At 46.0% G+C, this 27,978-nt stretch overlaps 1 protein-coding gene and 1 long non-coding RNA gene across 2 annotated transcripts in view; one reads left to right on the top strand and one right to left on the bottom strand.

Annotated features, from left to right (window-relative positions):
* Positions 1 to 275: 275 nt before the first annotated feature.
* The window catches only part of SLX4IP (SLX4 interacting protein), a 233,498-nt gene continuing 205,795 nt past the window's right edge, over positions 276 to 27,978 (bottom strand). The window contains exons 8-10 of the mRNA XM_055426705.2: positions 25,744 to 25,832; positions 6,807 to 6,910; positions 276 to 5,720 (exon numbers count right to left, since the gene is read on the bottom strand). Of these exons, the coding sequence (XP_055282680.2) occupies positions 5,414 to 5,720; positions 6,807 to 6,910; positions 25,744 to 25,832 (500 nt within the window). The 3' untranslated portion in view covers positions 276 to 5,413. The remainder of the gene's footprint in view (positions 5,721 to 6,806; positions 6,911 to 25,743; positions 25,833 to 27,978) is intronic.
* On the top strand, positions 13,377 to 21,431 carry LOC148775492 (uncharacterized). Its single transcript, XR_016039215.1, has 3 exons — positions 13,377 to 13,440; positions 19,675 to 19,822; positions 21,297 to 21,431. It is a non-coding gene; the product is annotated as an uncharacterized LOC148775492 (long non-coding RNA).

Raw genomic sequence — 27,978 nt, 5'->3', positions numbered from 1 at the left:
CTACATTGTAAAGACCACCCCTAGTCTTAACATTTAATCACAACATCTGCACAGGGTGTTCCAGGTCTAAATTTTTAGGGTCAATGGTTCAAATGAAGAGCTCCTTTGATTATTTTAACACAGTCTTCAAACCATCAGAACTGCTCCAAGGAGGAAAAAGTCTCCAACCAATAAAAGATAATTTTAAATTGCATGTTCAGAAAAGGGCATTTTGAATGCATATTCCTTGGGGTTAATTAATTCACTTGCTTTAAAGAAAAGTGATACACACTAAAACAATTTTATTTTTTATTCATGAAATAGGTTCATTTACAACTACATACTAGTTTCATCCCGTAGGAATGCACAACCATGGAAGCTATTTTAGTGTGTGTTAATCGCTCAGTTGTGTCCAACTCTTGCGACCCCATGGACGGTAGCCCACCAGACTCCTCTGTCCGTGGGATTCTCCAGGCAATACCAGCGTGAGTAGCCATTCCCTTCTCCAGGGGCTCTTCCAGACCCAGGGATTGAACCTAGGTCTCCTGCATTGCAGGCAGACTCTTTTCCACCTGAGCCACCAGGGAAACTATTTTAGTAGCTGAAAGCAAACAAACAAGAGAATAAGGCCAGTGGGAGAAGAGAGCTTCTCTGGTGATGAAGGCAGCGACTGGCTTTCTGCCTTGGCTGAAGAACATCTACTCTGGGGCTCTGTCAAATCCACACCTTTAGGGGACTTCCCTGCTGGTCCAGTGGTTCAGAATCTGCCTTCCGATGTAGCACACGTGGGTTTGCCCCCTAGCTGGGGAACTAAGACCCCACGTGCTGTGGGGCAACTAAGCCCGAGTGCCACATTAGGGAAGGCCGTGTGCCACAACCAGAAAAGCGTGCACCCTGTAATGACGAGCCTGCATGCTGCCATGAAGTGAAGGCCCAGAGCAGCCACAATTAAAAAAAAAACAAAACCAAAAATCCACACCCTTGGTTGCCTGGTCAGGTGCTTTGGGATCAAATGTATGGTTTTCCTCATTTTACTGATTTGTTTCATTAACAAGATTTTTAATAAGTAACTGTAATGGCAATCATGCTGCATAACACAACTTACACGATTAAATCCAACCCTGAAACTGAGTAGTTCTTGACAGTTAAAGGCAGTAACTTCATCCACTCAAGTCCCCTCGGTTCAGCTACACACTGACATGTATTTGTTCTGTGTCTTGTTAAGCAAACACCGAAACCAAATGAGAGGAAGTTCTGCAGATTTCTGAGGATCTAATTACCCATAAATTGTAATACCCATGATCTATATGGGTAGACTTCTGCCCTGAGTGATTATCCGAATTAACTTCACTTTACAGCGCTTCATTTATTTGGTACCGAGGAAGGCTTTAAACTGTATAACAGAAATCAGCTTAACTCTGATTTCCTACTTGTTCCAACACATTTCAATTGATTTGTATTTCAATAACAAGGTTTGAACTCTCCTGTCCTGACAAACCATGCATGGGAATTTCCTCATGAAAGAAAAGAAGAAATGAAAAGGATTTCTATATGCAAGCCATAGCACAGCATGCTGGAGAGCGGTGTTGGCTCTCAGAAAAGCCAAGGGAGGACCAGTCACCAGAACTGCGTGTCAGACTGCAGCGGGGCCTGCCCAGAATGAATTGGAGGCCACGGGACGGCGGCACCGTGACCCCAGCACTCTCCTGTGATGGTTCCCTTCCCTCCTGTGCTCTGCCCTCGCCCAGCTCGGCCTGAAGTCAAAGGCCACCAACATGCATAATTCCGGTTAAAGTCCAAATAAGACACTGAAAGCAAACAAACTGTGATCCCATTGATGTTTTCAAGATATATCCTGAGAACCTTTTTTTAGAGAGAAGCTACGTTCTCCATAAATAAAACTACAGAGGGCTTTTGGGACTCTTGCTTTTTATAAAATGAAATACATTTTCCCACTTTTTTCATTTAAAATGAGTGAACAAAAGCTGCAACATTTATTTCTCTCTGCCCAAAAGTTTGCTCCTTTGCATTTCACAATTTACATGCATGGCTGGATGACAGGTAACTTCCAGAGGCAAAGAAAAGAAAAATGTGGAAGAAAAGTCACACTGACTGTTCTCAGACATTTACGGACATTAAAAAAAAAAAAAAAAAAAACCCACACCAATCTATTAAAAAGTCATTTGGAAGCACAAGGAGGTGACTTAGAAGCCATGACACTGAGAAAGTTAGGGAGTTCAAAGTTATAACATTAATCAATAGGATCCATATTTCTTCCAAGCATCAGAGTTACAGGAACTTGAATATACATTTAATTTGGGTTATTAAGTGAGTGGCTGAAGAACTTATTCTTTTTAACCAAAAATACTGACAGAGTCTCAGATTTGTAGATGAATTACTAAGATTATCAAGAATATCAAAACACACCCACTTCCAGCAGTAGAGAACCAAGTCTTCATTTCCCACCTAATAAGCAACAAAAAAACCTGGCAGCCATTTTCCCCTCTGAACTTCCAAATATCCAAACAATCAAACAACCACTCAAGAAACAAGAGAACCAGGGGTGTTTCAGACATGTGGGAGGAAAACGCTTAAAGGCGAAACTCCTGAAACACATGCCCCCGTGCAGAAGCGGAAAGTTGGTCCCTTTGCTAATGCTGTTAAAACCCATGTACATGAAGGCTGTGAGAAAGACCCTACTGATCTACAGCCAATGGTGCAATGACACAGCTTTTAAACAACTTTTCTGTTTTTAAATGTCAGCTGCACTGGCTTTTCACTGCATTGCACGGGCTTTTCTCTAGCTGCAGCACTCGGCCTTCTCTAGTTGCCCCCCGGCATGTGGGATCTTAGTTCCCCGACCAGGGACTGAACCCATGTGCCCTGCATTGGGAGATGGGACGTCCCAAACTCAGTCATTATTATATCCACAAATACACCAAACTCTAAAGCCAAGAATTTTCTTGAAAGATAATCATTAAACATACAGGTACTGGCTTTAACCACCAGGCCCAGGTTAACTAATGAAATAAAAACCTGATAAAAACCTTCTCTGGTGCCTAAGTTCAAACAGCTCCCCCTAGTTCTGGGGCAGGCAGCAGCTATTGGGATGGCTCTTCCTTATTCCAGACTCTTCCAGGGAGCTCACTGTTTCTTGGCCTATCACCTGGGTTGTTATTTTGTGCCCGCTCTGCTTAAACTACTGCAACAACTGTTTCTGTTTAGGACTCAACGACACACTGTGGGCCCATCTTCAGTGAGAAGCACACCCAGAAAATGGGTGACTCTGAGAGGGGGCTCAGGACGGACCATGTTCTATCACCTCCTCAGGAGTGTTCCGCCCTGAGCAGTCTGCACTTCCTGGAGGAGTGGACTCCGCTCCACTGTGGTTGGTACTCTGCTGGGCTACCTCTTCTACTGTGGAGTCTAGTGAACGGAGTCACCTGGGGCCCGATTAAGAGCTAGGAGGGAAGAGAAAGAGACGTCAGTAGGCAGGGCCATGTTCCTGGTGGGGATGGTGAGGCTGGGGTCCCAGGAAGGGAAGAGGTCTCCAGAAGAGTCTGGAGCATCAAAAAAGAGGGCCTGTATCCGCAGCCAGGCATGACAAGGAAGACTTAGCCTCATGACCCAAAATGGTACCATGAAATTCAGCTGCCTCTTCCTGAGTCCTGCCCTACAATCTAAGGAAAGGGGAGTTGGGGATGGACAGAATGAGCTGGGAGAAACCACTGATTAATCTTAAGCATAAACTTACACTGTGTCCATTTCCATATTCTTTTATTTTGTTGGGCTTTTTCTGTTTTTATTTTTATTTTTTTGCTAACTCCTACACTTTGGGGAATATCTTGATTTTCCATGTTACTAGGGAGGAGGTATTACTTCAGAGGACCACCCAATGGTGAGCAGGAAAAAAAGACACATTTGATGGGTGGCCTTTGAATATAGTTTCCTTCCTTATTTCAGAATAAAACTCGGTTAAGAAAATCTACTGTAGTTGTCCATCCAAAATAAGTCATTGCTATGATTCACTACATGGCATTTCAGCAAGCCCACTGGAGACAATGGTGGGTGATGCTGCAAATGGAAGGCTCCTGGTGTGAAATCTAAGCTGCCCGTGCAGCCTTCCAAGTGGGGAACTGCAAACTCTGCCCACTGAATTTCCCTTGGGCTCAGATCTTTTCTGAACTTCACCAGAGTCTTAAAGGTGGGGGCAGGGGCAAGGGGTAGGGACATGCCTGAACTACAAGAAAGAACAAGCCTCTCTGACATCTCCCCCTAATGTCAGGCCAAATTATATGTGAATGTCCTGCAACCCTTAGCACAGTCACAGCTCCTGGGGCGTTGTGGCCACCATGCTTAAGGACCTGGGAACAGTGCTTCAGACCCTGAGCCAGGTGCTTCACAAGTCTGAGGGGGCATGACGGCTGCATGTCCACAGGTGGGCCCTGCTGATGCGCTGGGGGCCAGGACAGTCAGGATGCAGGAAATCAATCCCAGGGGGTCTGCAATTAGCCCGGGGGTTGCCAAACCAGAGCCGGTTTCAGAATCACCCAGTTTCTCCTTCTGTAGGTCTGGGTGGGGCCCAGGCTCTGCCTTTCTCAAACACTTTCAGATATGACGCTGGGGCCGCAAGCAGATGGGGTGACCCACAAGCCTGTTCCTCCACTGCTGCCTGACTCAGGCTGCAGGGCAGGAGGACTGGCCGGCAAAGAGAGCACCATGGTCACTGTGGGCTTCATGCAGGGATGTGATGAGGGACATCACTGGTTTCTTCGTGTGCTTCCTTTATGGATGCTGTCACTGCCGACAAAGCCAATGGCGCTCTATCACTATAGTAAGTTTCTGAAGTTAAAGTGTGAACCAGAAAGGAGCGGTGCTGTCAGAACAAGCTCCTGGAGGCTGCTGCTTTGAAAGTTAAGCCCAACGCAGGTATGTAACTTCTATTGAAAATGATCATTTGAATTCCTGTAAGTCATGGCTTCTAGGCACACTGCTCATTTACTTGTCCCAGGTCTGGTCACGACATCCTCCACGACGGGGTTGCAATCCTCTTCTGAGAGCAAGTAGCTGCTTCCACCCTTTTCTTTACTTGGTTGGGCTGCCCTGAGTCACAGCTAAGCTTTCAGTGTATGTGGCTGAGTTGTGCCTGCCCTGGTTTACTTTTCGTAAGATGTCTGGAGAGAGTTTTCCAAAACATGCTACTCTTCATTAGATGCAGTTTCTGCCAAATCTTGTTTCAAAAGTAACCCTGGCTCTGACAGCTCTCAAGTTGGCAGGACCCTGACAGCATTGCTTTATTTCCCTCGGGATTAATCGATCACTTCCAAAAGAAACTCTCTTGTGGTGGTCGGCGTCTTCTGCAGGATTGCGCTTCCTATGTTTCTGCGGTGCTCTGGCCCCTCGTGGACTCTGCTTTGGACCCGGGAATGCTGACTCACAACCACAGACAAGGCTCTTGCTTAGAAGCTCGGTCTGCAACCGCACCCTGGGATGAGGTTTCTGCTGCTCCTGCCCAGGCCTGATGACCTTTCTCTAGCTTTAGAGCAGGAAGCCCCTGGTGGGTCTCAGACGCCTTCCTGTCATCCTCCGCCTGTCCCACGGCCAGGGGGCTGGATGAGGCTGGCCGGCCCCTCCTCCTCCACGCTCCCTCTGCAGCCACTGAGTCACTGGATGCTCCCACACTGGCCCTGTTGCTCTGAGATCCGCTCACGGCACTGCTTTTTGTCTCAGTTCTGTTCACACTAAAACAAACAAAGAATTTTTTGATTTGTAAAGCTGTGATGGCCAGGTTTCCCTCGGAGTCCCCATGTCATATTTCTTACACTTGAAGCAAGAGGCATGTGTTAACCTCCCTTCTCCTCACTCCACTGGCCAATCTCACAAAAAATCCCAAGTGTCTGTTGATATGCAGACTGGATCAAGCAAGAGCTGTCACAGGTTCCAACACACTGGGACAGACTTTACTTATTGATCACTGGTTAACAATGGCATTATAATAAAGTTCATATTTTAATTAAGGCAGAGAGGCATTCATTTCAGATGTTAAATATCAATATTACCTATATTTGCTATATTGATTTTTTCCCAGAAGCAAATACACAAAGCACAGGCTCTTTCTGTGTGTGTGTACATACAAGCATGTTATTTTACGCACACACAAACTTTTCTATAACACACAGAAACTTTCTAAACTTTCCCTTTTCGGTAACACGCATACAATAGACAATGCAGATTGTACTATGTGACATTCACTTGGAGCGGCAGGATAGAAGCTGGCCAGGGAGAGTTTACAGACCAGAGATTTTGGCATATATTTGTAGACTTGTGAATGGAAAGAAGTTTCTTGAACCACCAAACTCAAAATATTAAGGCTGAAATATTTCTCTAGGTTAAGCTTTCATCTGGAAACCAATACATGTATTCATATTCTCACTACAGCTATCATTCTCACAAAGATTATCATAATGACATGAGGGTCAGAAGAGGCCCCTGAGGAAAGCAGCGTATATTTCCTGACCTGTCTGGGGTTGCTTGGAAAGTTGTATGAAACACCATCAACAAGTGCTTTTCATCTTCAAAGTGCTTGTCACTAATTACTCCTTGCAACATACCTGTGAAGCCAGGCCTTGTTTTCCCACTGTCCAGAAAGCAAGAGAAAAAGTCTGGAAGGTGGAAAAAGTCCCAGCTCTGTGACTTTGGACAGGATCAGCGCCAGAGGGGCTTCTGTGATTAGGGTCTATGCACTCCTGCCGAATTCTAGCCCTCATGTTGTGTCCCCATCTACACAGACAGTTTGGAGAGAAGAAGAGGAAAGCCACGGGACCTACATTTCTTGCAGAACGTTTCTCCTGGACTCTGCCCCGGGAGGAAGCAGTTGTTCCACACACCCAGTATGATCCCCCGACGCTCTGTGAAAAGCTCTTCCTGGCTGCTGCAAAAGACAACAAAGTCAACCAGTAATCTGTTAACTGCACAGGAGGAAAACATTTCCACTCCATATGTCCCAGTGAACAGATTTAGTTTGGTGAGGACAGGATGAAACTACATATTGTTAGGTTATTTTAATTTTTTTTCAGTCTAGAATGTTCTGTGACAAACCTAGACAGTGTATTAAAAAAGACATCACTTTGCTGAAAAAGGCCCGTATAGTCAAAGCTATGGTTATTCCAGTAGTCATGTACGGATCTGAGAGATGGATTATAAAGAAGGCGGAGCACTGAAAAAGTGATGCTTTCAAACTGTGGTGCTGGAGAAGACTCTTATGAGTCTCTTGGACTACAAGGAGATCAAACTAGTCTGAAAGGAAATCAATCCTGAATATTCATTAGAAGGACGGATTCTGAAGCTGAAGCTCCAATGCTCTGGCCACTTGACGTGAAGAGCCAACTCATTAGAAAAGACCCTGATGCTAGGAAAGATGGAAGGCAGGAGAAGAGAATGACAGAGGATGAGGTGTTTGGATGGCATCACCGACGCAATGGGCATGTATTTGGGCAAGCTTTGAGAGATGGTGAAGGGAAGGGAAATCTGTCACGCTGCAGTGCATGGGGTCAGAGAGGAGGACTCAAATTGCCGACTGAACACCACCACTTCTCTTGGATTCCCAGTATACATTTCATTCGTGAATGTGTGCCACAAACGTGCAAGATGGTGACTCCAAGCCATCCGGGAACTCTCGGTCAGAACCAAGAGCTCTGAGGCCCCGGATGTGACGATGCCCGAGTCAGGCGACCACGTGGCTATGGGACTGGCCTTCCAGAGAGACCTGGGGACACAGTGGTCTGTACCCTGATGAACTTCAGAATTCTTACATTTTCTCTATCTATAAAAATAGAGTATGGCCTTTGCAAAAAATGTCAAGAGTTCAGCCTTTCAATACTGGTATTTTGAAAGCCAGAGTTTGAGATTCCTGGTTACTAAAAAACTCCCGAGTTTTTTTCCCCTTAAACTAATAGCCCTAACATGGTTTTAGATAATTCTTAGGTTATCTATCTATCCTTACACATGGAAGCTTCATAAAAAAGTAGCTACAAAAAGTAAAAATCTCCCAACCATCACCAATATTGACCTATTTCTTTCATTTGGAAGTTGTTTCCTTTTGGTTAGCACATAGATAATTCAGACAAGGTGTTAAATTCTTTCAATTTCTAGTACGTTTCTCAGTTCCCTCTCCATCAGATTTCATAGTAAAATGTTGCTGCCACAAGGAATGGTATTGGTAAGGTACCAGCAGACCTACACTGGAAGTAAGAATGACACCCCAGAGAGCCTAGTAGGCTGCAGTCACTGGAATACTGCCTGCATGTCCCACAGAGTGATGCTATGAGCTTCGTCCAATCACTGCCCTGCATGATTGAGCACCAACCTTTTGCTCTCATGAACTCTCCTAAGGTGTAGACCTGGACCAATGTCACTCAAGGTCTAGTTATAACCCAAGTCAGTTTTAAGAGTTAGTGAACAGAATATAATTGGTTTTATTGGATTATACTGCATTCTGGGGCTTCCCTTATGGCTCAGTTGGTAAAGAATCCAACTGCAATGTGCGACACCTGGTCTCGATCCCTGGGTTGGAAAGATCCCTTGGAGAAGGGAAAGGCTACCCGCTCCAGTATTCTGGCCTGGAGAATCCCACAGACTGTACAGTCCATGGGGTTGTAAAGAGTCAGACTTACAACTGAGAGACTTTCACTTTCACTGCATTTTAATGCTAGTCCCTTTTCTTTCCCTTAAGACTTCCTGTTGTTCAGTTGCTAAGTCGTGTTCCATTCTTTGCAACTCCAAGGACTGCAGTATGCCAGGCTTCCTTGTCCTTCACTATCTCCTGGAGTTTGCTCAAACTCATGTCCATTGAGTTGGTGATGCCATCCAACCTTCTCAACCTCTGTCGTCCCCTTCTCCTGCCTTCAATCTTTCCCAGCATCAGGATCTTTTCAATGAGTCAGTTCTTCCCTCAGGTGACCACAGTATTGGAGCTTCAGCTTCAGCATCAGTCATTCCAATGAAAATTCAGGATTGATTTCCTTTAGGACTGACTGGTTTGATGTCCTTCCTGTCCAAGGGACTCTCAAGAGTCTTCTCCAGCACAATTCAAAGGCATCAATTCTTTGGCACTCAGCGTTCTTTATGGTCCAACTCTCACATCTGTACAAGCCTATCAAAAAAATCATAGCTTTGACTATACGGACATTTATGGGCAGTGATGTCTCTGCTTTTTAATACACTGTCTAGGTTTGTTGACCCAAAAGTGTTAGTTTAAAAGTTAAATGACAGAGAGAAAGGAAGAGAGGGAGAGAGATTGAGATTTATGTGTGAAACGCTTCTAAACATGCCCTGTAAGTACAGTAGATTTTCCCCTTATAACCACACCCTGTAAAGTGCTGTATTTTCAGAGCTGCACAATTAACATAAGGAGCATGAGTCAGGCTTTGAACAACTCTGTGGGAACCAGAAAGCCTTTTGCTATTAGGAATGATGTAAATTCCCCAAGGCTGGAAGAAGTCCACAATGGAGGGAGACAGGGTCATAAATAACAACAATGGATACTGCACAGACCACAAAACATGAGGTCGTGATACAGACACTCTTCGCATCTCACACTGGATTTAACCGCTGCCTCTATTTATTTATTTTTTAAGCTTAAAGAGCACTCTGCGTTTCCTATGGGAACTTCAAAAACACCTCTAAAAAACAGGACAATGGACTCTCATTCCGAATTCTTCTGACAACAATGGAGGAAAATGTCCTTGGAAGAGAAAAACAACAACAACAGCAAGAGAGACAGAAGGAAATGTCCAGCTCAAAAAGTGCGAAGCCTGTGACTTCATATTTTCAAAAGGTAGAAAAACAAAAATAAAAAGAAGGAAGAAAAAGGCAAGGCAGGCTCTCCTGCTTACAAATTAAAACTACATTTGTCAATTTGTCGAAGGAGGCATATTTACATTTGTATGAAGACTGGGTGGGCAGGGGAAAAAAGAGGTTAGGCTCCTTCAGCCCTGGACCTGTCAGAGCTCATTAGAAGTCTCTCATCCTCACATCTCCAGGGTTATTCACACCCCTTTGTCACCACACTGCAGCCTCCGGTGCCCTGAGCAAGTACTCGAGAGGAAGCAGCTCTGGCCTGGGAACAGGATGGCCCAAGGGACTCATCCTGCTCACTAACGGTGTCTCACATCTGGCATCACAATGCGACTGCGGCTTATCCAGAGGCAAGACTGTTGAGGCTGGCAAGGTGGCAAGTGCCTCTGGGGCTTACCCGGGTGACACTGCTTCTTTCCAGATTCTATGTGACTAACGACCCTGACACTGTCTACAAAGAAGACAGACACACATATTCCAAAAGGCTACCGGTAGGCTGTCCCTGGTGGCTCAGAATCTGCCTGCGATACAGGAGACCTGGGTTCAGTCCCTGGGTTGGGAAGATCGCCTGGAGGAGGGCATGACACCCCACTCCAGTGTTCTTGCTTGGAGAATCCCCTGGACAGAGCCTGGCGGGCTTCAGTCCATGGGGTCGAAAAGAGTCACACACGACTGAGCAACCAAGCAGAGCACAGCACAGGCTGTCCAAAGCCCAGAGAGAGCATCCCACGGGGACTCAGGATTTAAGAAACGGGTAAATCAAGAGGATTGCTTTGGGCCATCATCAATCACCAGTGATTCCTCACCCAGAGTCCAGCTAAGCAATACAATGCTACAACTATGGCCAGCCCCCGCTCTCAATTATTTATCTTTGGTAGTACTTTGAGGATTGTGGTTTTAAAAATTTCCACCTGTGAAAGTGTTAGTCAGTCAGTCATGTCTGACTCTTTGTGACCCCATGAACTGTAGCCCACCAGGCTCATCTGTCCATGGAATTTGGGTTGGCTTGTAAAGCTGTCCACATACAGTTTCAGGAGAAACAACAAACAGCAGTAGGGCAAGGCTATTGGACCCAGAAGTCTAATTAGGGAGACACCCTCCTCAGCAGCTTGAGCAGCCCTTGTGGGTGCCCAGAGCAAGTGGTCAGGCCTGCCTCCATCCCTGGGGATGCTCTGGAGACCAGTGAGTGTCTGCATATGAAGTTGAGGATAGCCAAAGCCACGTGCTCCAGCATGGGTTCAATGCGAAGGTTGAGCAGGTGAAACTGAGTATGGTGGGGTGGGCATTACCTCCAGTGCTGTCCAGTCTGACCTGGGAGACATATTTTAAATTCTTAATATACAAAAGATGACAAAGAAAGTAGCCACCAGAATGAGCTGTGTTGGAATGTATTGGGTTGGCCCAAAAGTTCATTCAGGGACCTGAAAGAACTTTTGGGATAACCCAATAGTCAGAAACACTAGTGGATGTTCAAATTACTGAGCAAGTTGAAATCGTGGACAAATCAAGGATTTACTTACTTGAGTACAACTACTTTTGAATAGGATACTGTTGGATTAAGGAGGGGTGGGGAGTGAAGCTGGCCTAAAAAGACATTAAAAACACTCACTCTTAAGTTTGCATCCTCCTCAAGGAGTGCATACAGCACAGTTGGGCCTCCCGAAGGCTAGTGGGAAGACTGGCTGCTCTCAGAGGTTTAAAAAAGAAAAAGATTCCTGGGACCCATCCCTGGAAGTTCTGACTCACAAGATCTAGGGTGGGGCTACAAGAGCTATATTTAGGTTTCCAGGTGACTCAAGGACTGCTGATAACACACGGAAGTACGGTCCTCAGAGCAGAGTGACAGGTACACCATGCAGAGTTGCTCACCGCGGCAGCATCTGGCAGAGGGTGGCCCAGGTGTGTCAGGCCTCAAAACAACCTGAGGAGCTTGTTCAAAAACGTGCAGGAGTCTACCCTAGAATCTACTGCATTTTGGGTCTCCAAAGAGGGGTGAGGTCCGGGCATGTGAATTTTAGGTAAGTTTCTCAGTGATCCTGATGCCCAGCAGTTATTAAACGCTTGTCCTACAAGGGCGTGAAATGGAAAACTGAGCAGAGTCATCCAGTCAGGCACCACTGGACTTGGGGCCAAGTGCTGCAGGAGGTCCTTTAGGACCTAGACCTGGAAAGTACATGGACCCACAGAACAGGCTCTTCTTCTCACAGGGTCCCCATCCCAGCAGGGGGGACAGCAAGCAAACATACAGACAGTGTCAGGTGATGACGGTGTTATGAGGAGAAACGCACCTCGAAGGGGTCGCTGGGATGCAGTTTTAGACATGGTGGTCAGGGAAGGCTGTGGTAGGTACGAAGGACAGCTTTCCCCAGAGATCTGTGTGGAGGATGGGCCGCTTATGAAGAAGAGGGGCAGGGGTCAGGGAACAGGGGAGAGGCACACACATATCGTGTGTGGGTGTGTATGTGTTGATGACGACGGTAAGGCCACTAGAAGATCCCAAGAAAAGTGATTTGGTATTTTGAAATGATCACCTTGGGTAAATGGAGGGACGAGGGTGGAGGCAGGGAGGCCACTGATGAGGCTACTGCAATGGTCCATCCGAGGATGACAGGTCTTGGAGGAGGCAGGTGGTGGTGAGAAGTAGTTTGATTGGAAATCAAGCAGACCCAACAGAATGAGCTGATGGACTAGATACAGAGTGAGAGGAAGAAAAAAAGTTGAGGATAACTCCATGATCTGTGGATGAAGGAAGTTACCCAATAACAATACAAGAAGTACTGGTTTAAACAGCTGGATGAGGGAAGTTACCCTTTACCAATATAGGAAGTACTGGGGGTGGGGCAGGCTTGGGGAAATGAAACCAAGAAGCCCGTTTTAGGTATGCAGGCTTTCAGAGCTGTCCTGGATGTCTAAACGGAGATGCTGAGCAGGTGGTTAAGCTACAGCTTCCAGAGAGTTCTGTCTGCAGACACCAAGCTGGGAAGTCCACAGAAGTGGTGGGCACTTAAAGGCTGTGTGTGGATGAGTTCCAGGGGGAGTGCCCTTGGGTGAGAAAACAGAGGTTGAGAAGACATGGAGGATTCAGAAAGGACACTAGGAGGGAGTCTTCAGTGAGGAGAGGGAAGAGTCAAGGTAACCTGGTGTCCCTCGAGGCGAGAGGAGAAAGGGCTTCATCAACAGTGACAACCACATCTAAGCCTGCTGAACATTTAGGACTGAAAAGTGATTAGTAGAGGGTGATCTAACAAAAGTTATTTTTGGTGACGTGCTGGGACCTAAGTGTACCTGGAAGGGGTTCAAGACTGAAGCAAAGAAACAGTGGAGACAAGGGCGCTCAAGCAGAACTATGCCCTGAGCTGTACAGGTGACTGGACCTTCCAGAGACCAGTGAGAAACAGGAAACTGATGACACCAGACTTCAATAACACAATGCTGTTGTCTAGTCACTGAGTCACGTCTGATTCTTTTGTCACCCTGTGGACTACAGCTGCCAGGGCCCTCTGTCCATGGGATTCTCCAGGCAAGAACACTGCAGTTGACTGCCATTTCCTTCTCCAGGGGATCTTCCCAACCCAGGGATTAAACCCATGTCTCCAGCACTGGCAGGTGGGTTCTGTACCCCTGAGCCACCAAGGAACCCATATGTGATCTTCGTAACAGGTGATCAATATACAATTACTGAGAGAGTTTACCTTTGTGGACTGCTTTTGAAATCTGGGGTGTATTAGACACTTCCAATACTTTCTCACCCGCTTAACAGCCAGATGTCGCTGGTGGTCACAGCACTGGCCAGCACAGGTGCGGATGACACCTGTGAGGAGCCCTGCAGTGCAGGGGAAGCAGAGACACAGGGTGGTAGCCGCACTGGCCCAGGTGGGTAATGGAGTTAGGGATGACTCTGGAGCAGGCATATCTGGCCAGAAGCGATCAGCCACTACATGCGAACCTGAAACTGAGTGCCAGGCCCCGCTTCAGGAGCTTTATGTGTATTCACCAATGCCACCTTCAAAACAGCGTGGGGAGACAAGGAGTTTTGTCAGTACCACGTCCCACTGGCGGATGAGCAGCGTGGCCGAGCACTGCTCACCTGAGAGCATGGCTTCTGCTGGGAACGTCGTGCTGCAGGCCCCCAGGATATCAGTGCCAGCCGAGGGGCACAAAGCCTGGAGGCCATAAGGTCAGGCACTGTGTGGGCATGAGTGTCACAGCCCACACCAGCCACGCCGCCCGCCTGCCGCCTGGAGCACGGGCCCCCCTCTCAGCCCCGGCTAGACGGTTTGACAGAGCCGTCGCGCCAAATGCTTGTGTCCAGGACTGTAAAACATCCTGCCGGGTATGAAGGCAATAAAGGGAGAAGGGGAGGAAAAGACCCTCAATATTGTTAAGAATTTTTCTCACAGTAACACTTAATGTAGCAGTATGATACTAGCAGTCTTTGTCTTTTCAGACTTGGATCCATTTTCTCATGGTTTTATACATGAGTTTCTTCAGATTCTGTTTTATTTACTCCCAAATGAAAATAATTAACAACTCAACCAGGATATTTTAGAAGTAGGTAATTCATGAACTAGTAGAATATACAGCCTAAGTCACAGTCACAACGTGGCTGTCTCTGAATTCCTCATGATCGCATCTGCTGAGAATGAAACACCCAGAACCAATTAGATGGGTTTCATGCTCCTGGGATGCGGGGTGGAGCACAGGGGCGAAGGGGTCAGAGGCCAAGGAACGGACCCCACGATGGCTGGTCCCAGAGCCACTTCCTGAAGCCCCTTATAGTTGGTTCACGATCGTTTAGGGAATTTAACCGCAGTGAGGTATATGAAGCACACTGTGGAAACTGGAAAGGACTGAACATGTTTTCTTGACATTGTTGTGAAAGAAAATCTGATGCCTGCACAGACCACATGGGTTTATAAGAAGGTGAAGGATGCTTTGTATCAGTAGGAAGCTTAGGTGATTAAAGTCCTTTTCCCACCCCTCACTGGGGCCTCACTGAGTATCTGACAGACAGGTTGTGTCCCTATTTGATGGCACGAGACCCAAGCAGCTAAGTGTCTCGGGCCACACATCTAGCTGGGCCAGGACTGAGGAAGAAGGCCTAGTCCCTTACAGCACCCTCCCCACTGTGCCCGGAGTCATCTGCTGTCCTGGTCACTATGTCACTGTGGCGTCTGGACGGGCCCTTTGTCTTCTCTGAACATCAGTTTCCTCATCTATGTTTTTTAAGTGGCGGGGATGATGATAGTTACACAGCGGGCATTCACCATCTCCTGGAAACGGATTTCTCTCTTAGGGAATCATGTCCCCAAGGTCCTTCCAATGTCCAGGCATTTCAGGAGGCCTTGTGTCCAAGCCTGACTCCAGAAGTGGGTCTGTGACCCAGGCCAGGCCAGTCGAGTCCAGAATTCGTGAGTCTCACAGAGATGCACGGACTGCTGGGGCCTGCTCTCTTCTGCCATGAACCTGGAGCCATCAGGACCACTAACACACACAGGCTGAGCATGAAGTCAAACAGTGTGGAAGGCAGAGCCAATGGACTGTGAGAAACAGTCCTGATGAAAGTCTGTGCCTCTGATCAACATACCCACAGTGTGGGCTTTTTGAGGCACATGAGCCAAAAACCTTCCTTTTTTTCCTAAGCCATTTAGTTAGCTTTCCCGTTCCTTGAAAACTTAAAGGTTTAAGGCTGATATCATCTCTTCTTGGGTTTGCTGCACAGAACAAGCTATTGTATGCAACAGCCCTTCACAAACAATAAAAGACTTCTGCAAACAATTAAAAGCAGAGTAGGGACTTCCCTGTTGGTCCAGAGATCAAGAATCCACCTGGCAATGCAGGGGACAGGGGCTGGATCCCTGGTCCAGGAAGATTCCACATGCGAAGGGGTAACTAAGCCCGTTTGCTACAGTTACTTAGCCTGCATGCCTAGAGCCCACGCTCTGCAACAAGAGTAGACACCGCAATGAGAAGCTCACGGACTGCAATGAGAGGCGAGCCCCCACTCACTGCAACTAGAGAAAGCCTGTGCATAGGCACGAAAACCCGGCACAACCAAAAACAAATTTTAAAAATTTCTTTTAAAAAGCAAAGCAAAAGTTATATCTTATTAGCTTATTTGGGGGGCAAATACTAATACTAAAGTAAGAAACTGAAACTACTTTCAGTTTCTCATGACTTTACAATAATAAAAGCACAAAGAAAAGTCATCCTTGTGTGATGCCTGATGAATTCCAAGTAGCCCAGGTAGGGCGTGAACTGTGACAAAGACTACAGTCTTGGACTATGATGAAGCCACGGTCCTAAAATGAGGAAGAAGTCTCTCCTTCCCAAATTTCACATCTAAGATTTTCTTACATTCAGTTCAGTTCAGTTCAGTCGCTCCGTCGTGTCCGACTCTCTGCGACCCCATGAATCACAGCACGCCAGGCCTCCCTGTCCATCACCAACTCCTGGAGTTCACTCAAACTCATGTCCATAGAGTCGGTGATGCCATCCAGCCATCTCATTCTCTGTCGTCCCCTTCTCCTCCCGCCCCCAATCCTTCCCAGCATCAGAGTCTTTTCCAGTGAGTCAACTCGTCGCATGAGGTGGCCAAAGTATTGCAGTTTCAGCTTTAGCATCAGTCCTTCCAATGAACACCCAGGATTGATCTCCTTTAGAATGGACTGGTTGGATCTCCTTGCAGTCCAAGGGACTCTCAAGAGTTTTCTCCAGCACCACAGTTCAAAAGCATCAATTCTTCGGCGATCAGCTTTCTTCACAGTCCAAATCTCACATCCGTACATGACCACGGGAAAAACCATAGCCTTGACTAGACGGACCTTGGTTGGCAAAGTAATGTCTCTGCTTTTTAATATATTATCACGGTTGGTCATAACTTTCCTTCCAAGGAGTGAGCGTCTTTTAATTTCATTACATTATTTGATATTTAATAAGTGAAGGCAGTGAAAAGGAAAAATCAGGTGGGATGAAGCAGTCATGAACAATTAAAGGAAATACAGGAATAGACGTGTGCATTGACTCAACGGAACCACAGCAAACAGGGACATGAAGAGGAAAGCGTTATCTTACGGATCGCACCGCAGCCAGCAGATGCTTTCTCTACATGCGATAATGGTGGAGGACAGCTGTCCTGAGGCACTAGGGAGAGAAGCAGTTGGAGAGGGACCAGTCCTCCCGGGATGCCCCCCGGCAGACACGCCCTCCTCCATCTCAGAGATGAGGACACTGACGACCGTGAGGCCCTGTCATCGGCCCAGTGCCCACTGTGAGCAGGAAGCCTTTCTGCTTCAGCAGACTCCTCTGGCCCCCAGTCCCTCTGCTTCTCCACCCTCACACGAAAGGACACGTCTCTTAGGGGAAGAGGAGCACACGTCTGCTGATGATGCTGCCACTTGGGTTAACAGCAGACCCCCTAGCGTGTTTTTAAAAAATGTTTAAGAACTTTTTAAAAGTTTTCATGTCTTCTGAATTGATGACTATAAAGCTATCTTGTACAGACCTTGGGGAGTACCAATAAAATAGCTGCAAAGAATGCTAACCTGAAAAAAAAATCAAGGAAGTGATCTTGCAGGCTGTACACATTTCACTGGGATTTTCCAGTTTACAATTATCTAACCCTTGAGAGCCTAATGATAAATCCTAAACATCCTGGGGCCTCAGAGTTGAGTCTCTGGTGCCACACAAGTGTGAGAAAATGTGGATGCTCGAGAGAATATGTAGGTTTGCAACCAGTGCTTCTCAAGAAGGGAGGGTGCTCATCGAGCACTCTGAAAACTAAAGGAGAGCTGTTATAGTTTCACCAGAAAAACATAAAAATTCATATCCCCCTTTAAAAAAAAATTCACATGATTCATGAATCAGAGGTTATTAATGCCCAGTTTAAAAGTTGAAGGGAAACAGCTGTGAAAAATAGAAACTTAATGGCAATCACCCCAAGCAGGACTACCCTATCTCTTATTCAAAAATATCTTCCTGCACAGAAGCCTGGGGCCAGAAACTGCCAGTACCCGCAGGAAGGTCACCAGTCCTTCATTGGTGGTAGTTATCTTTACCCCAGCGTCTCCTGTGGCCAAGCAGGTGGGTCTGGACAGGACGGGAGAGGGGAAAGGCAAGGAAATGCGCAGGACAGCCGGGGGTGGCAGGCCTGGCCAGCAAGGCCCACTGCAAGCCTGGCTGTCGGTGGGAAAGAGGCGTGAGAGCCTGAGCAAAGCCATTAGATGACTGTCTCATTTCACAATTCTGCTCAGAGCTGGCCCTCTGCCCAGGGATACAGAAGGAACAGCTCTTCCCATCTCCCTCGAACACAGACAGTGAGACCCCCTTTCCAAGTCTCCAATCTCATGATAGCAACGGCTTCTGTGGACAAGTCTGGGAACCTCGCCCCACATACGGCCTTGCTTGCTTGGGAAAGGGAGCACCGAATTCTAAATCATCTTTTTACTAATGAACGTTCCCGACAGGATCCCCTCGCACGTCGTCTCGGTCTGCGCTCTCTCACGGTGGGTGTTCCAGAGGCTGTGTGCACTTTTAGGAACTCAGCCTGAAAAATCTGCTGTTTCCCAACTCCTCTGTACCTTAGAGCAGTGGCTGGGTCCTTCCTCCAAAGCAGCGTCTCACTGGGAGTCTACTGGCAGCTATTGGAAAGAAAGGCGTTTTAACTGGGTGGTCTCTACTCTCCCTCCTTCCCCTGTGGATGGTGGTGAGCAGAGCTCCCACAGGAGGTCACGAGTTTATGCTCTTGCTGTATCCCTCTGTCCATCACTGACTTGCTGGCTAAATGAGGATGTGTCACTTAACTCTTAGGTACCTCACTTTTTACAGCTGCAAAATGAAGCTGAGTTGGCAAATGAGGGACAAAAAGTGAGAACTGAGCTTCTTCAGAAGCTCACTAGCACAGAGGGTGAGGTGTTTGCCGCTGCTAAGTCACTTCAGTCATGTCTGACTCTGTGTGACCCCATTGATGGCAGCCCACCAGGCTCCCCCATCCCTGGGATTCTCCAGGCAAGAACACTGGAGTGGGTTGCCATTTCCTTCACCATAAGGTGTTTAGCTCTTTGCTAATCTGGCATTGTTGTTGTTCCGTCGCTAAGTCAGATCCGATTCTTTGTGACCCCGTGGACTGACTGCAGCACGCTAGGCTTCGCAGTCCTTCACTATCTCCCAGAACTTGCACAAACTCATGTCCATTGAGTTGATGATGCCATCCAACCACCTCATCCTCTGTTGTCCCCTTCTCCTCCTGCCCTCAATCTTTCCCAGCATCAGGGTCTTTCCCACTGAGTCAGCTCTTTGCATCAGGTGGCCAAAGTATTGGAGCTTCAGTTTCATCATCAGTCCTTCCAATGAATATTCAGGGTTGATTTCCTTTAGGATTAACTGATTTGATCTCCGTGCTGTCCAAGGGACTCTCAAGAATCCTTTCCAAAACCACAGTTTGAGAGCATCAATTTTTGGATGTTCAGCCTTCCTTATGGCCCAACTATCACATCCGTACATGACTACTAGAAAAACCATAGCTTTGACTATACGGACTTTTGTTGGTAAAGTGATGTCTCTGCCTTTTAATACGCTGTCTAGGTTTGCCATAGCTTTTCTTCAAGGAGTAAGTGTCTTTTGATTTCATCTAGCATTAATGGCATTTAAATGAGCTCTTCTTCAGCTTAAGAATAGAAAGAATGGCGAACGGGAATGATGAGAATGATGATGGTGATGACGATAATTAATACTGCATCAGCACTTCAGAATTTACAAGACACTTTTATATTCATCGTTTCACTTGCATGGCAGGCGTCACTTTTACTTCTTTTTTCTGACTGCACTGCGTCTCTGTTGCAGCACGCGGGCTTCTTCAGTTGTGCCACTAGGGCTCAGTAGTTGCAGGCCAGAGTCGTAGCTGCCCTGAGGCATGTGGGATCTCAGTTCTCTGACCAGGGATTGAACCTGAGTCCCCTGAACTGGAAGGAGGATTCTAACACTGGACAAGGTAAGTCCCGGGCATCACTTTTTGCTTCTGCTTAACGAATCCCAAGAAGCCAAATGATTTGTCCAAGGTCATCAAGTGAGTGAGGGGAGAGGTGGTGGTCAAAGTCAGGTCCTGTAATTTCACGTTTGATCCCCATTTCACTTGTTTTATTCCCTGGCATGATTTCCCTAATCGATCATCTAAGTGGTCATCAAAGGGAGACAATAGGTCTCTCAGAAGGAAAGGCACACGATGCGGAAAAGGCACAAAGGATCAGGGGGCACAGACACAACCTATTCTAACTACCCTCTCGATCTTCCCCATTCTATCTACCTTAACTAGTCTAACTGAGCCAGTTTCTATGCTAGATTATCTATCCTTCCTGTTCTAACTCGGCGAAGGGCAGGTTCCTTTGGAAGGCTGGAGATGGGGGACAGGAGACAACTCATTAACAAACACTGCTGGCTAACTGTTTGGGAGAATTTTATTATTAGGAAAGGAGAACAAAAGCTCAGGCTACTGGAACACATAAGCAAAAGATAGCTAATCTTAAAAAAAAAAAAACATATTCCATGAGAAAAAGCTTTCTTATGGTCTCTGTCACTGTCTAAAAAAACTATTGTAGACAGATCAGACCAACCAAAGCATTTTCATCCCCCAACACACAGCGTTTCCATTAGAATCATCCCCCTGCCAATCCACAGAAGGGCAGGAGAGGCGTGTGATGGATGCTGCTATAGTTCCCATCCTTATCTGGCCCATCCACAGGCCCTGTCGAGGACACAGACATCTACCAGGCAGCAAAAATGACATATGATTGAAAAGAAAATGATAAACTGGCTGAAAGTTATTTTCCTTACTATGTAAGAAGTTTTTATATAGTAAGAAGTTTGTGAAATACAAAAATACCAATAGAAAAATGGACATAAACACACAATTCACAAATGAATGGGTCCTGTTAACTAAATACAGACCAACCTCAGTTATCAAGTATGAAGTATAGAGAAGTGCAAACTAGCTCATTAACAGAGGCTATCTTTGGGTTGGGAGTTATGGGTAATGTTTACTTTCTTTGTATATGTTTTGATTCTAAAAGTTTTTGTACAGAGAACACGTACAATTTTGGTAAGCTGTTATTAAGTAAAAAACCAACTTCAAAATACTGTGGGAAATGTGAAATATGGAAATGACCTCTTCCCACTCAAGGGAATTTTCCTAGTGCTACATGAATCTCTTGTTAATGGCTTCCATATAATTTAGCACTAGCACTGTGTAGGAAATACAATAAGAAGAATGGATTCTTAAAGTCTATAATACAGTAAGAAAAACCTAGAAAAATCATCCACTACTTACTTAATATTTTTGGTATTAAAAAAAGAATTCCTTTTTTGAATGATCTGTTTTAAACTTACATCGAAGTTTGCTCATGAAAGTTAAATAATTCTGTTGTTTGGTTACGAAGTTAGTACACAAATTCTTTTATTTCTTCTATAAGGAGATCAAACCAGTCAATCCTAAAGGAAATCAGTCCTGAATATTCATTTGGAAGGACTGATGCTAAAGCTGAAGCTCCAATACTTTGGCCAGCTGATGCAAAGAGTTGATTCACTGGAAAAGACCCTGATGCTGGGAAAGACTGAAGGCAGAAGAAGAGGACGACAGAGGATGAGACGGTTGCATGGCATCAGCGACTTGATGGACATGAGTTTGAGCAAATTCCAGGAGATAGTGAAGGACAGGGAAGCCTGGCATGCTGCAGTCTATGGGGTCACAAAGAGTTGGACATGACTTAGTGACTGAACACCAACAACAAAAAATTCAGGACTAAAATGTTTCCTTTTAATTTCTATTTATCTTTCCTAAGATTAAAATATAATTCTCCCCTGAATTTTTTTTCCAATCTCAATTTTTAAAGCTACAAGTCAAGTGCTCTTTTGTGTAAAATTATTTTGTGATTTTTATTTAGCTATATTTTCATCCACTTTGTCTGGTGGAAACTGAGTGTTAGAAAGGATTTTTTATATACCCTGATACTCTCTCCTTTGACTGAGAGAAGGGCTAAGGCCCACTGAGGTTCAGTTACTCATAACTGAGAAATAGGACAGCCTGGCTAAAAATAACCCAGGCAAGGGCAGTTTATTGCTTCTTTAGACTCATTTTCACTTCAATTTTATACTCATAAACTAGAAGGAGTGTTCTTTAAGATCGAACCATAGTTCAACTTAAAGAGAAATGTTCAGTTTAGTGCTTAAATACTGTCTCTTGTCGGTCATGCCAGCAACCCTTCCACTGAGAGGATGCTCTGGCGAGGGACGAGTGCTTTCTGAAGACTCTTTGACAGATGCTTTCACAGCTTGGCCACAGTTCAAAGGAGGGTGAGGAAGACAGCCCAAACATCTTAGTGCCCACATCCACTTTTCTGCAGCACTAGTACTAAACACCACTTTTAAATTTCCCAAAGAATCACAGGTTTTGACAGCTTAGGTTTAAAAGAAAATAAGACTTTTGAGCTTTCCTTCTGAATTGTAGGGAGGGGCCAAATGAACCATTAGGGTGGATATGCCTTAAAAATAAAAAAGGAGGATCTATTTAAATTAAAATTTTGGGGTCACCAGGTCACCTTCACAGACCTTGATCTGCTAGACTGTAAGCTCCTTGAGGGCAAGAACAATTTTTTTCTTTTCCTTTGTTTCCCCAGTGCCTGCCAGAGTTCCTGGCACAGAGTCAGCACTCAGCAAATTATGTTAGAATGTGATGGTAAGAACAGATGGGAAGGGCCTCCAGAGACTAGGAGTGGCTGTAACCAATGCTCTGTGAGACAGCAGCTTTGTGCTGACTCTGAAATGTCCCAGATCCAGACGGGTCTGTGATTATTTACACAATAAACTTATTACTTTGGAAAGTAAAGTTATGGCTTCAGTTATTATCGGTTATTTCCCTTAATAAAGGAATAATAAAAATGAGAATAATTTTGACTTTCCCAAAGGTTTCCAGGCTTTACATCAGAGAAAGCAGTCTTGACACAGGGACTTGGGTTTGTAAATATGCAAGAAAACACTGCTGGAATGGGACACGCTGAGCTTCCTGCTGTTCATATTTTTAAGGAAAAGAAGGTGGGGGAAAAACAAAACTCTGAAACTAAAGGTAAAAACTGCAAAAGGACCCACTTCTAGCAATAGATCCAAAACTGAGACTATAAGGGCTTTGCAATTTCTTATGAGAAACTGTAGTAAGGAAAATACAGTGACTCATCCCATAATCATGCCCTTTCTTCCCAAAGTACACAGCGCGGTTCCCACATCCCTGGCACATGGGCACTCGGGAAGGAGCTATTGCAACACGGCGCACAGGGCCCTCGTGTAGGGTGGGAGACAGACCTTCCCAGTGCCAGGCAGCGGCATGGCTGCACTCACTCTGCCCCTGAAGAGGGGGTGCTCCCTGGGCGCTCCTTTATCTGGCATGGCTGCTCTCCTGGGCTGCCCTGCATCCAGGCAGAGCAGCTCTGAATAGACGCTCCCAGGTTTCCCAGCCCGTCGTCACTTCAACACTGAAGATCCGAAAGGAAAAGAGAAAAGGGGAAGGAGAAGGCAACTCTACTTGGGACCACAGCACGAGTAAGGCGGCCAGGCTCTGCCCGGTACCCACTCTCCCCCGCCACTTCTGCGGCTGGGGAAGAGGGAGCGAAGTCAACAGTTACAGGACAAATGATTGACGTTCTTGCCAAAGACGTCTCCAATTTGCCGCTCAGGAAGCCGGCTCCCAGGCCTCCCCCAGTTCCTGGAGAGTAACTACTGAGAGAAATGAGACAGATCCGGCCCTGGGGCGAGTGTCTGTGTGAACGGATAAAATGATCCGAAGCTTTAAGGGACATAAGGAAGTTCAAGGGCTAGTCAGAGGAGGGTCAGACCCCATGGGCTTCTCCTGGCAGGAGGCTGTCCTGGCAGGGAAGGGTGTTCCTTGATCCTCAGGTAGCCGGGATGGGAGGGTTCTGCAGAGGCCAAGTGTCAGGGAGGTTGACTCAGAGGCACCTGGGACAGAAGGACTGGGGTCTTGGCTGGACGGGGCATTTGTGGGTGACAGGGCCCCCTGCTTGACCTGGGTGTGCTATTATTCCTGGAGCTGGTGCTCAAGGAAGGGGGGCACAGGCCCATGAGGAGGGGCTGCACAGGTGGGCTGGCCACACAGAGGGGAGCTTGGAGGTGCCAGGGATTGAAGCTGCCCCGTCAGTGCCTGGCGTTAGCTGATCGAGGGAAGTGTGCATGTGAAGGATGGTCAGAGGTGGGGACAAGGGCAGCTCAAGGCTGACCACAGCTAAAGGGAAGCACGCAAAACAGCCTCAAGATGGAAACGGCACTTTTCTCATAAGCTGACTTGGTGAACTCCCAGGGTTATCCCTGGATATCAGAACATTTTGAAGATAAGAAAACGGAACTGGCTCGTGCAAAAGGCTCAGACCAGTCAACTTTTCATAATGAAAATTCTTCCCATTTAGGCAGTCCTCCAGATTATAAGATTTATATGACAGCAGCTATAGAAAGCTTATAGAAAGTGCCCCTAAGGAGGATGATATTTCATTTGTATGGAGATGTTGTAACTCATCCTTAATAATTTAAAATATTAAGTATTAATATTACATGTCATACAAGATCTAATTTTTTCTGTATTCACTTTGTGGTATAATTAATTGTCTTCTTGAACCACAAATCAATGTTTTCATTGATCTGAGAATCAGTTAAGTTACATTACATTACATTATATTGTTTGCCAGCAGCATTATTAGTTTAGTATTTGTTAATTTACTAAGATAATTCAACATCCTAGAAATGCTTCAGAAATAAACTCTTAACCTGTCGCCAGCTGTGCTTCATTTATTGCACTTAATGTGTATACTTAAGAGTTTAGCTGCTAGATGGAATAAGTGTCTCACTGGATTTTCTGAAGGGCTCACCTGTTCTGGACAAAGGTATCTAAATTTAAATATGAATCCTCAGAAGACTTTTCTTGGGTCTCTGTTCAGCCTTCTAGTCTCTAAAACACTTTTCTTATGTATTTATTTAAGATGAGATAAGAAGCTGGTTTTGGACCATGAGGGCCAAATTTCAAATGGATTAAAAGATAACAAACATAAGGGGTAATCTAATATCCCTACAAATTATTTTAGAGGCATAATAATCATGACATATATCATGCCCAGGTTTAAGGTCTGCTAGAGGCTTTTTCCTTTTTGTTAAAGTTTCAAGTCACAAGTCCAAGTCCAAAAATATGAAAAACAAAAAATTGGTACAGAGGTAAGCTCAGACAGATTGGGCTGTGACTGCAGCAAGACACCCCCCCACACACACACCCAGAGAGACTCTCAAATGCATATGTTAAGCTTAAAAGACAAGGCTGCAAGCTATAACATTAGGAGTGAATTTTCAGAATCTATTTGTCTGCATAAAGAGCTCCACTGAAACAGGTAAAAGACTGATGGAGCTCAAAACTGAGCACAAGAAAAGAGAGAGAAAACAAATCCTATCAGCTAAGAGCGAGCACACTGGGGAAAAGTACTGGTCTTCATGAAAATGTCAGTGATTCACCATGGAATAAAATTCAAAAGCCACTGACCCCAATGAAAGCTTCCAGTGGAAACATGTCGATTTTGCCTCACTTCATTTAAAGAATGCTTTATATTTCATGAAAATACTATCAGAAGCATTTTCACGGTTTTTGTAGTATGTGCTTTCTCATCTTATGTTGCTATGGAAGAGATACTACTGATCACGCTAAATTCTCAAGAAGTCTTCAGGAAAAAAAAGGAGCATATCAATGAATCAATATTATCACGCAAAATAGGACATTTTTAGTCCCTTAAAACATGCACTGAGGGCTCAACACTTCTTCTATTTATTATAGTAACTTTTCACTTAAGCAGATTTGTTTATAGAGTTTTTCATACATACCAAATCTTCACTCTGGCTTGCCAAAAGATCACGACTGAGTGCAAGTTGACTTACGCAGACCACAAATCTGTCGGGAAACACTTGGAGTTCTGTACAAAAGGAAAGAAATCACATCACTTGAGGTATCAAAAGACTTTGAACACAGAAATGCTTGGTCCAAGAATTCTGCCTTACGACGATAAGCATTTACGTATCAGACACGTGTCTTCTCCCCTCCCCTCCTTCCAGGGTTTGCCATCAACAGCGCAGGGCAAGCACAAAGCTCCAGGGGCAGCGGAGGAGGCTGCAGATGGATCCACCTGAGCCCCTGGACGATGGTATCCCAAGAAAGCCCCAGGCACCCAGGGCTGTCACAGCTTTCCTCTGGGTCAGTTTGCTGTTTTCTGTTCAGACTCACATTTGGGAGACAGGATCAACATTTACTACTGAGTGTTCAGACACACAAGAAGAGGGAGGAAATCTGAAAACACACCTTGTCAGTATTCTTGCTAGTTCCCCTCTCCCCTCTTCAGTCACCTGGCCTTGGAGAGGTTCCCTAGACTGCAGGGCAAATTCCCAGTCTGAACCAGGCTATGAAAATAGCAGTGTCGGAGATTAGGAATTAACGATCACTCTTAAGGAAATGGTTAAATGTGCAGTAGAAGGATTTCCCTGGGAGTCCAGTGGTTAAGAATCTGCCTGCCAATGCAGGAGATATGGGTTCAATGCCTGGCCCAGGAAAATTGCACATGTGATGTGGCAACTAAGCCTGTGCACCACAACTATTGAGCCTGAACTCCTGACGCCTGCTCTGAGCCTGTGCTCTGCAACAAAAGAAGCCACTGTGATGAGAGGCCTGGCACACTGCACCTAGAGAGGAGCTCCCCCTCAGCACAACTAGAGAAAGACTGCGCACAGCAAAGACCCAGCACAGCCAGAAACAACAAAATAAACTTAAAAGTGTGCAATAGTAAAGCTGGTCCAACTATACCACAGTCGCAGTGACCAATGGTTACAATTTCTTAAAGCAAAACCACTGACTTCCCGGTGGGGAAGGTTAAATGAATCACAGAACCAGACTCCTCAACATTCAATGAAAGGATGATTGAATAGTAAATGTGCCTCCTTCTCCATCTGTCTGTCCATCTCTCCAATCATCCACGCAGCCCCCACTGGCCTCTGGGGTGATGTCTGGAGTGACGTTTAGCCCATGTCAACAGTGGATATTCTGGGGTGGGGGATGGGGAGTAGGAGGGTCTTCTCGTCCCCCTTTTCTTACTCGGTTGTACTGCCTGAGCTGGAGAAGGAAATGGCAACCCACTCCAGTATTCTTGCCTGGGAAATCCCATGGACAGAGGAGCCTGGCAGACTGTAGTCCATGGGGTCGCAGAAGAGTCAGACATGACTCAGCGACTAAATAACTGCCTCAGTACTTGTATAATACACATGTATCGTATTTACAACGGAAATAAAGCTAATTTTTTCTAAAAGGGAAAGCCTTCCTTTTAGATGTGACCAATTTTTATTATTCTGGGTCATGAAAGTGAAGCCTTTTATATACAATGCACACCGCCCACAAGCGATGACAGCGGGAGGGCCCTGAGACAGTGACAGAGAGCAGGCGTGAAAGTGTCAGTTACGCAGACACGTGACTCCTGCACAGTCAGTGCCTCAACCACTGGGAGAGGTTAAATTACACCAAATGATGTTCTGGGATCCACTCTCTCCTCACCTGCTGTCTCCTTTGGGGTTGCCTTCTCTCCTCCAACTCATTCTACTTGGGGCAAATGGGTTAGCAGTTTCAACAACAGCTCCGCTTACCCTGCTCAGAACCCTGCCCTGGTGCTTCACTGCTCACCACGAGACGTGCAACTGCTCAGTCTCTACAACCAGGCCCTGACATGCTGTTCTGTTTCTCCCTTCTGGTTCTCAGGCAGAAACCCCCATTGCAGGGGGCTTGGGTGTGTTTAACCTCTGACCCCTCATGGATGCTTTGGGCTTCCCTTGTGGCCCAGCTGGCAAAGAATCCGCCTGCAATGCTGGAGACCTGGATTCCATCCCTGGGTTGGGAAGATCCCCTGGAGAAGGGAAAGGTTACCCACTCCAGTATTCTGGCCCGGAGAAATCCATGGACTGTATAGTCCACGGGGTCACAAAGAGTTGGACACGACTGAGTGACTTTCACTACATGGATGCTTTATCTGGCTAGGTAACTATAGATGGGACACTGAAAAGGCAGAAAAACAAAGTTAACAA

Source organism: Moschus berezovskii, chromosome 15 (assembly GCF_049115385.1).
Source record: "Moschus berezovskii isolate FMDL1 chromosome 15, NW_MosBer_1.0, whole genome shotgun sequence".
Classification (NCBI taxonomy): domain Eukaryota; kingdom Metazoa; phylum Chordata; class Mammalia; order Artiodactyla; family Moschidae; genus Moschus; species Moschus berezovskii.
Note: the sequence above shows the minus strand (reverse complement) of the source record. Positions and strands in the feature narration are given on the sequence as shown.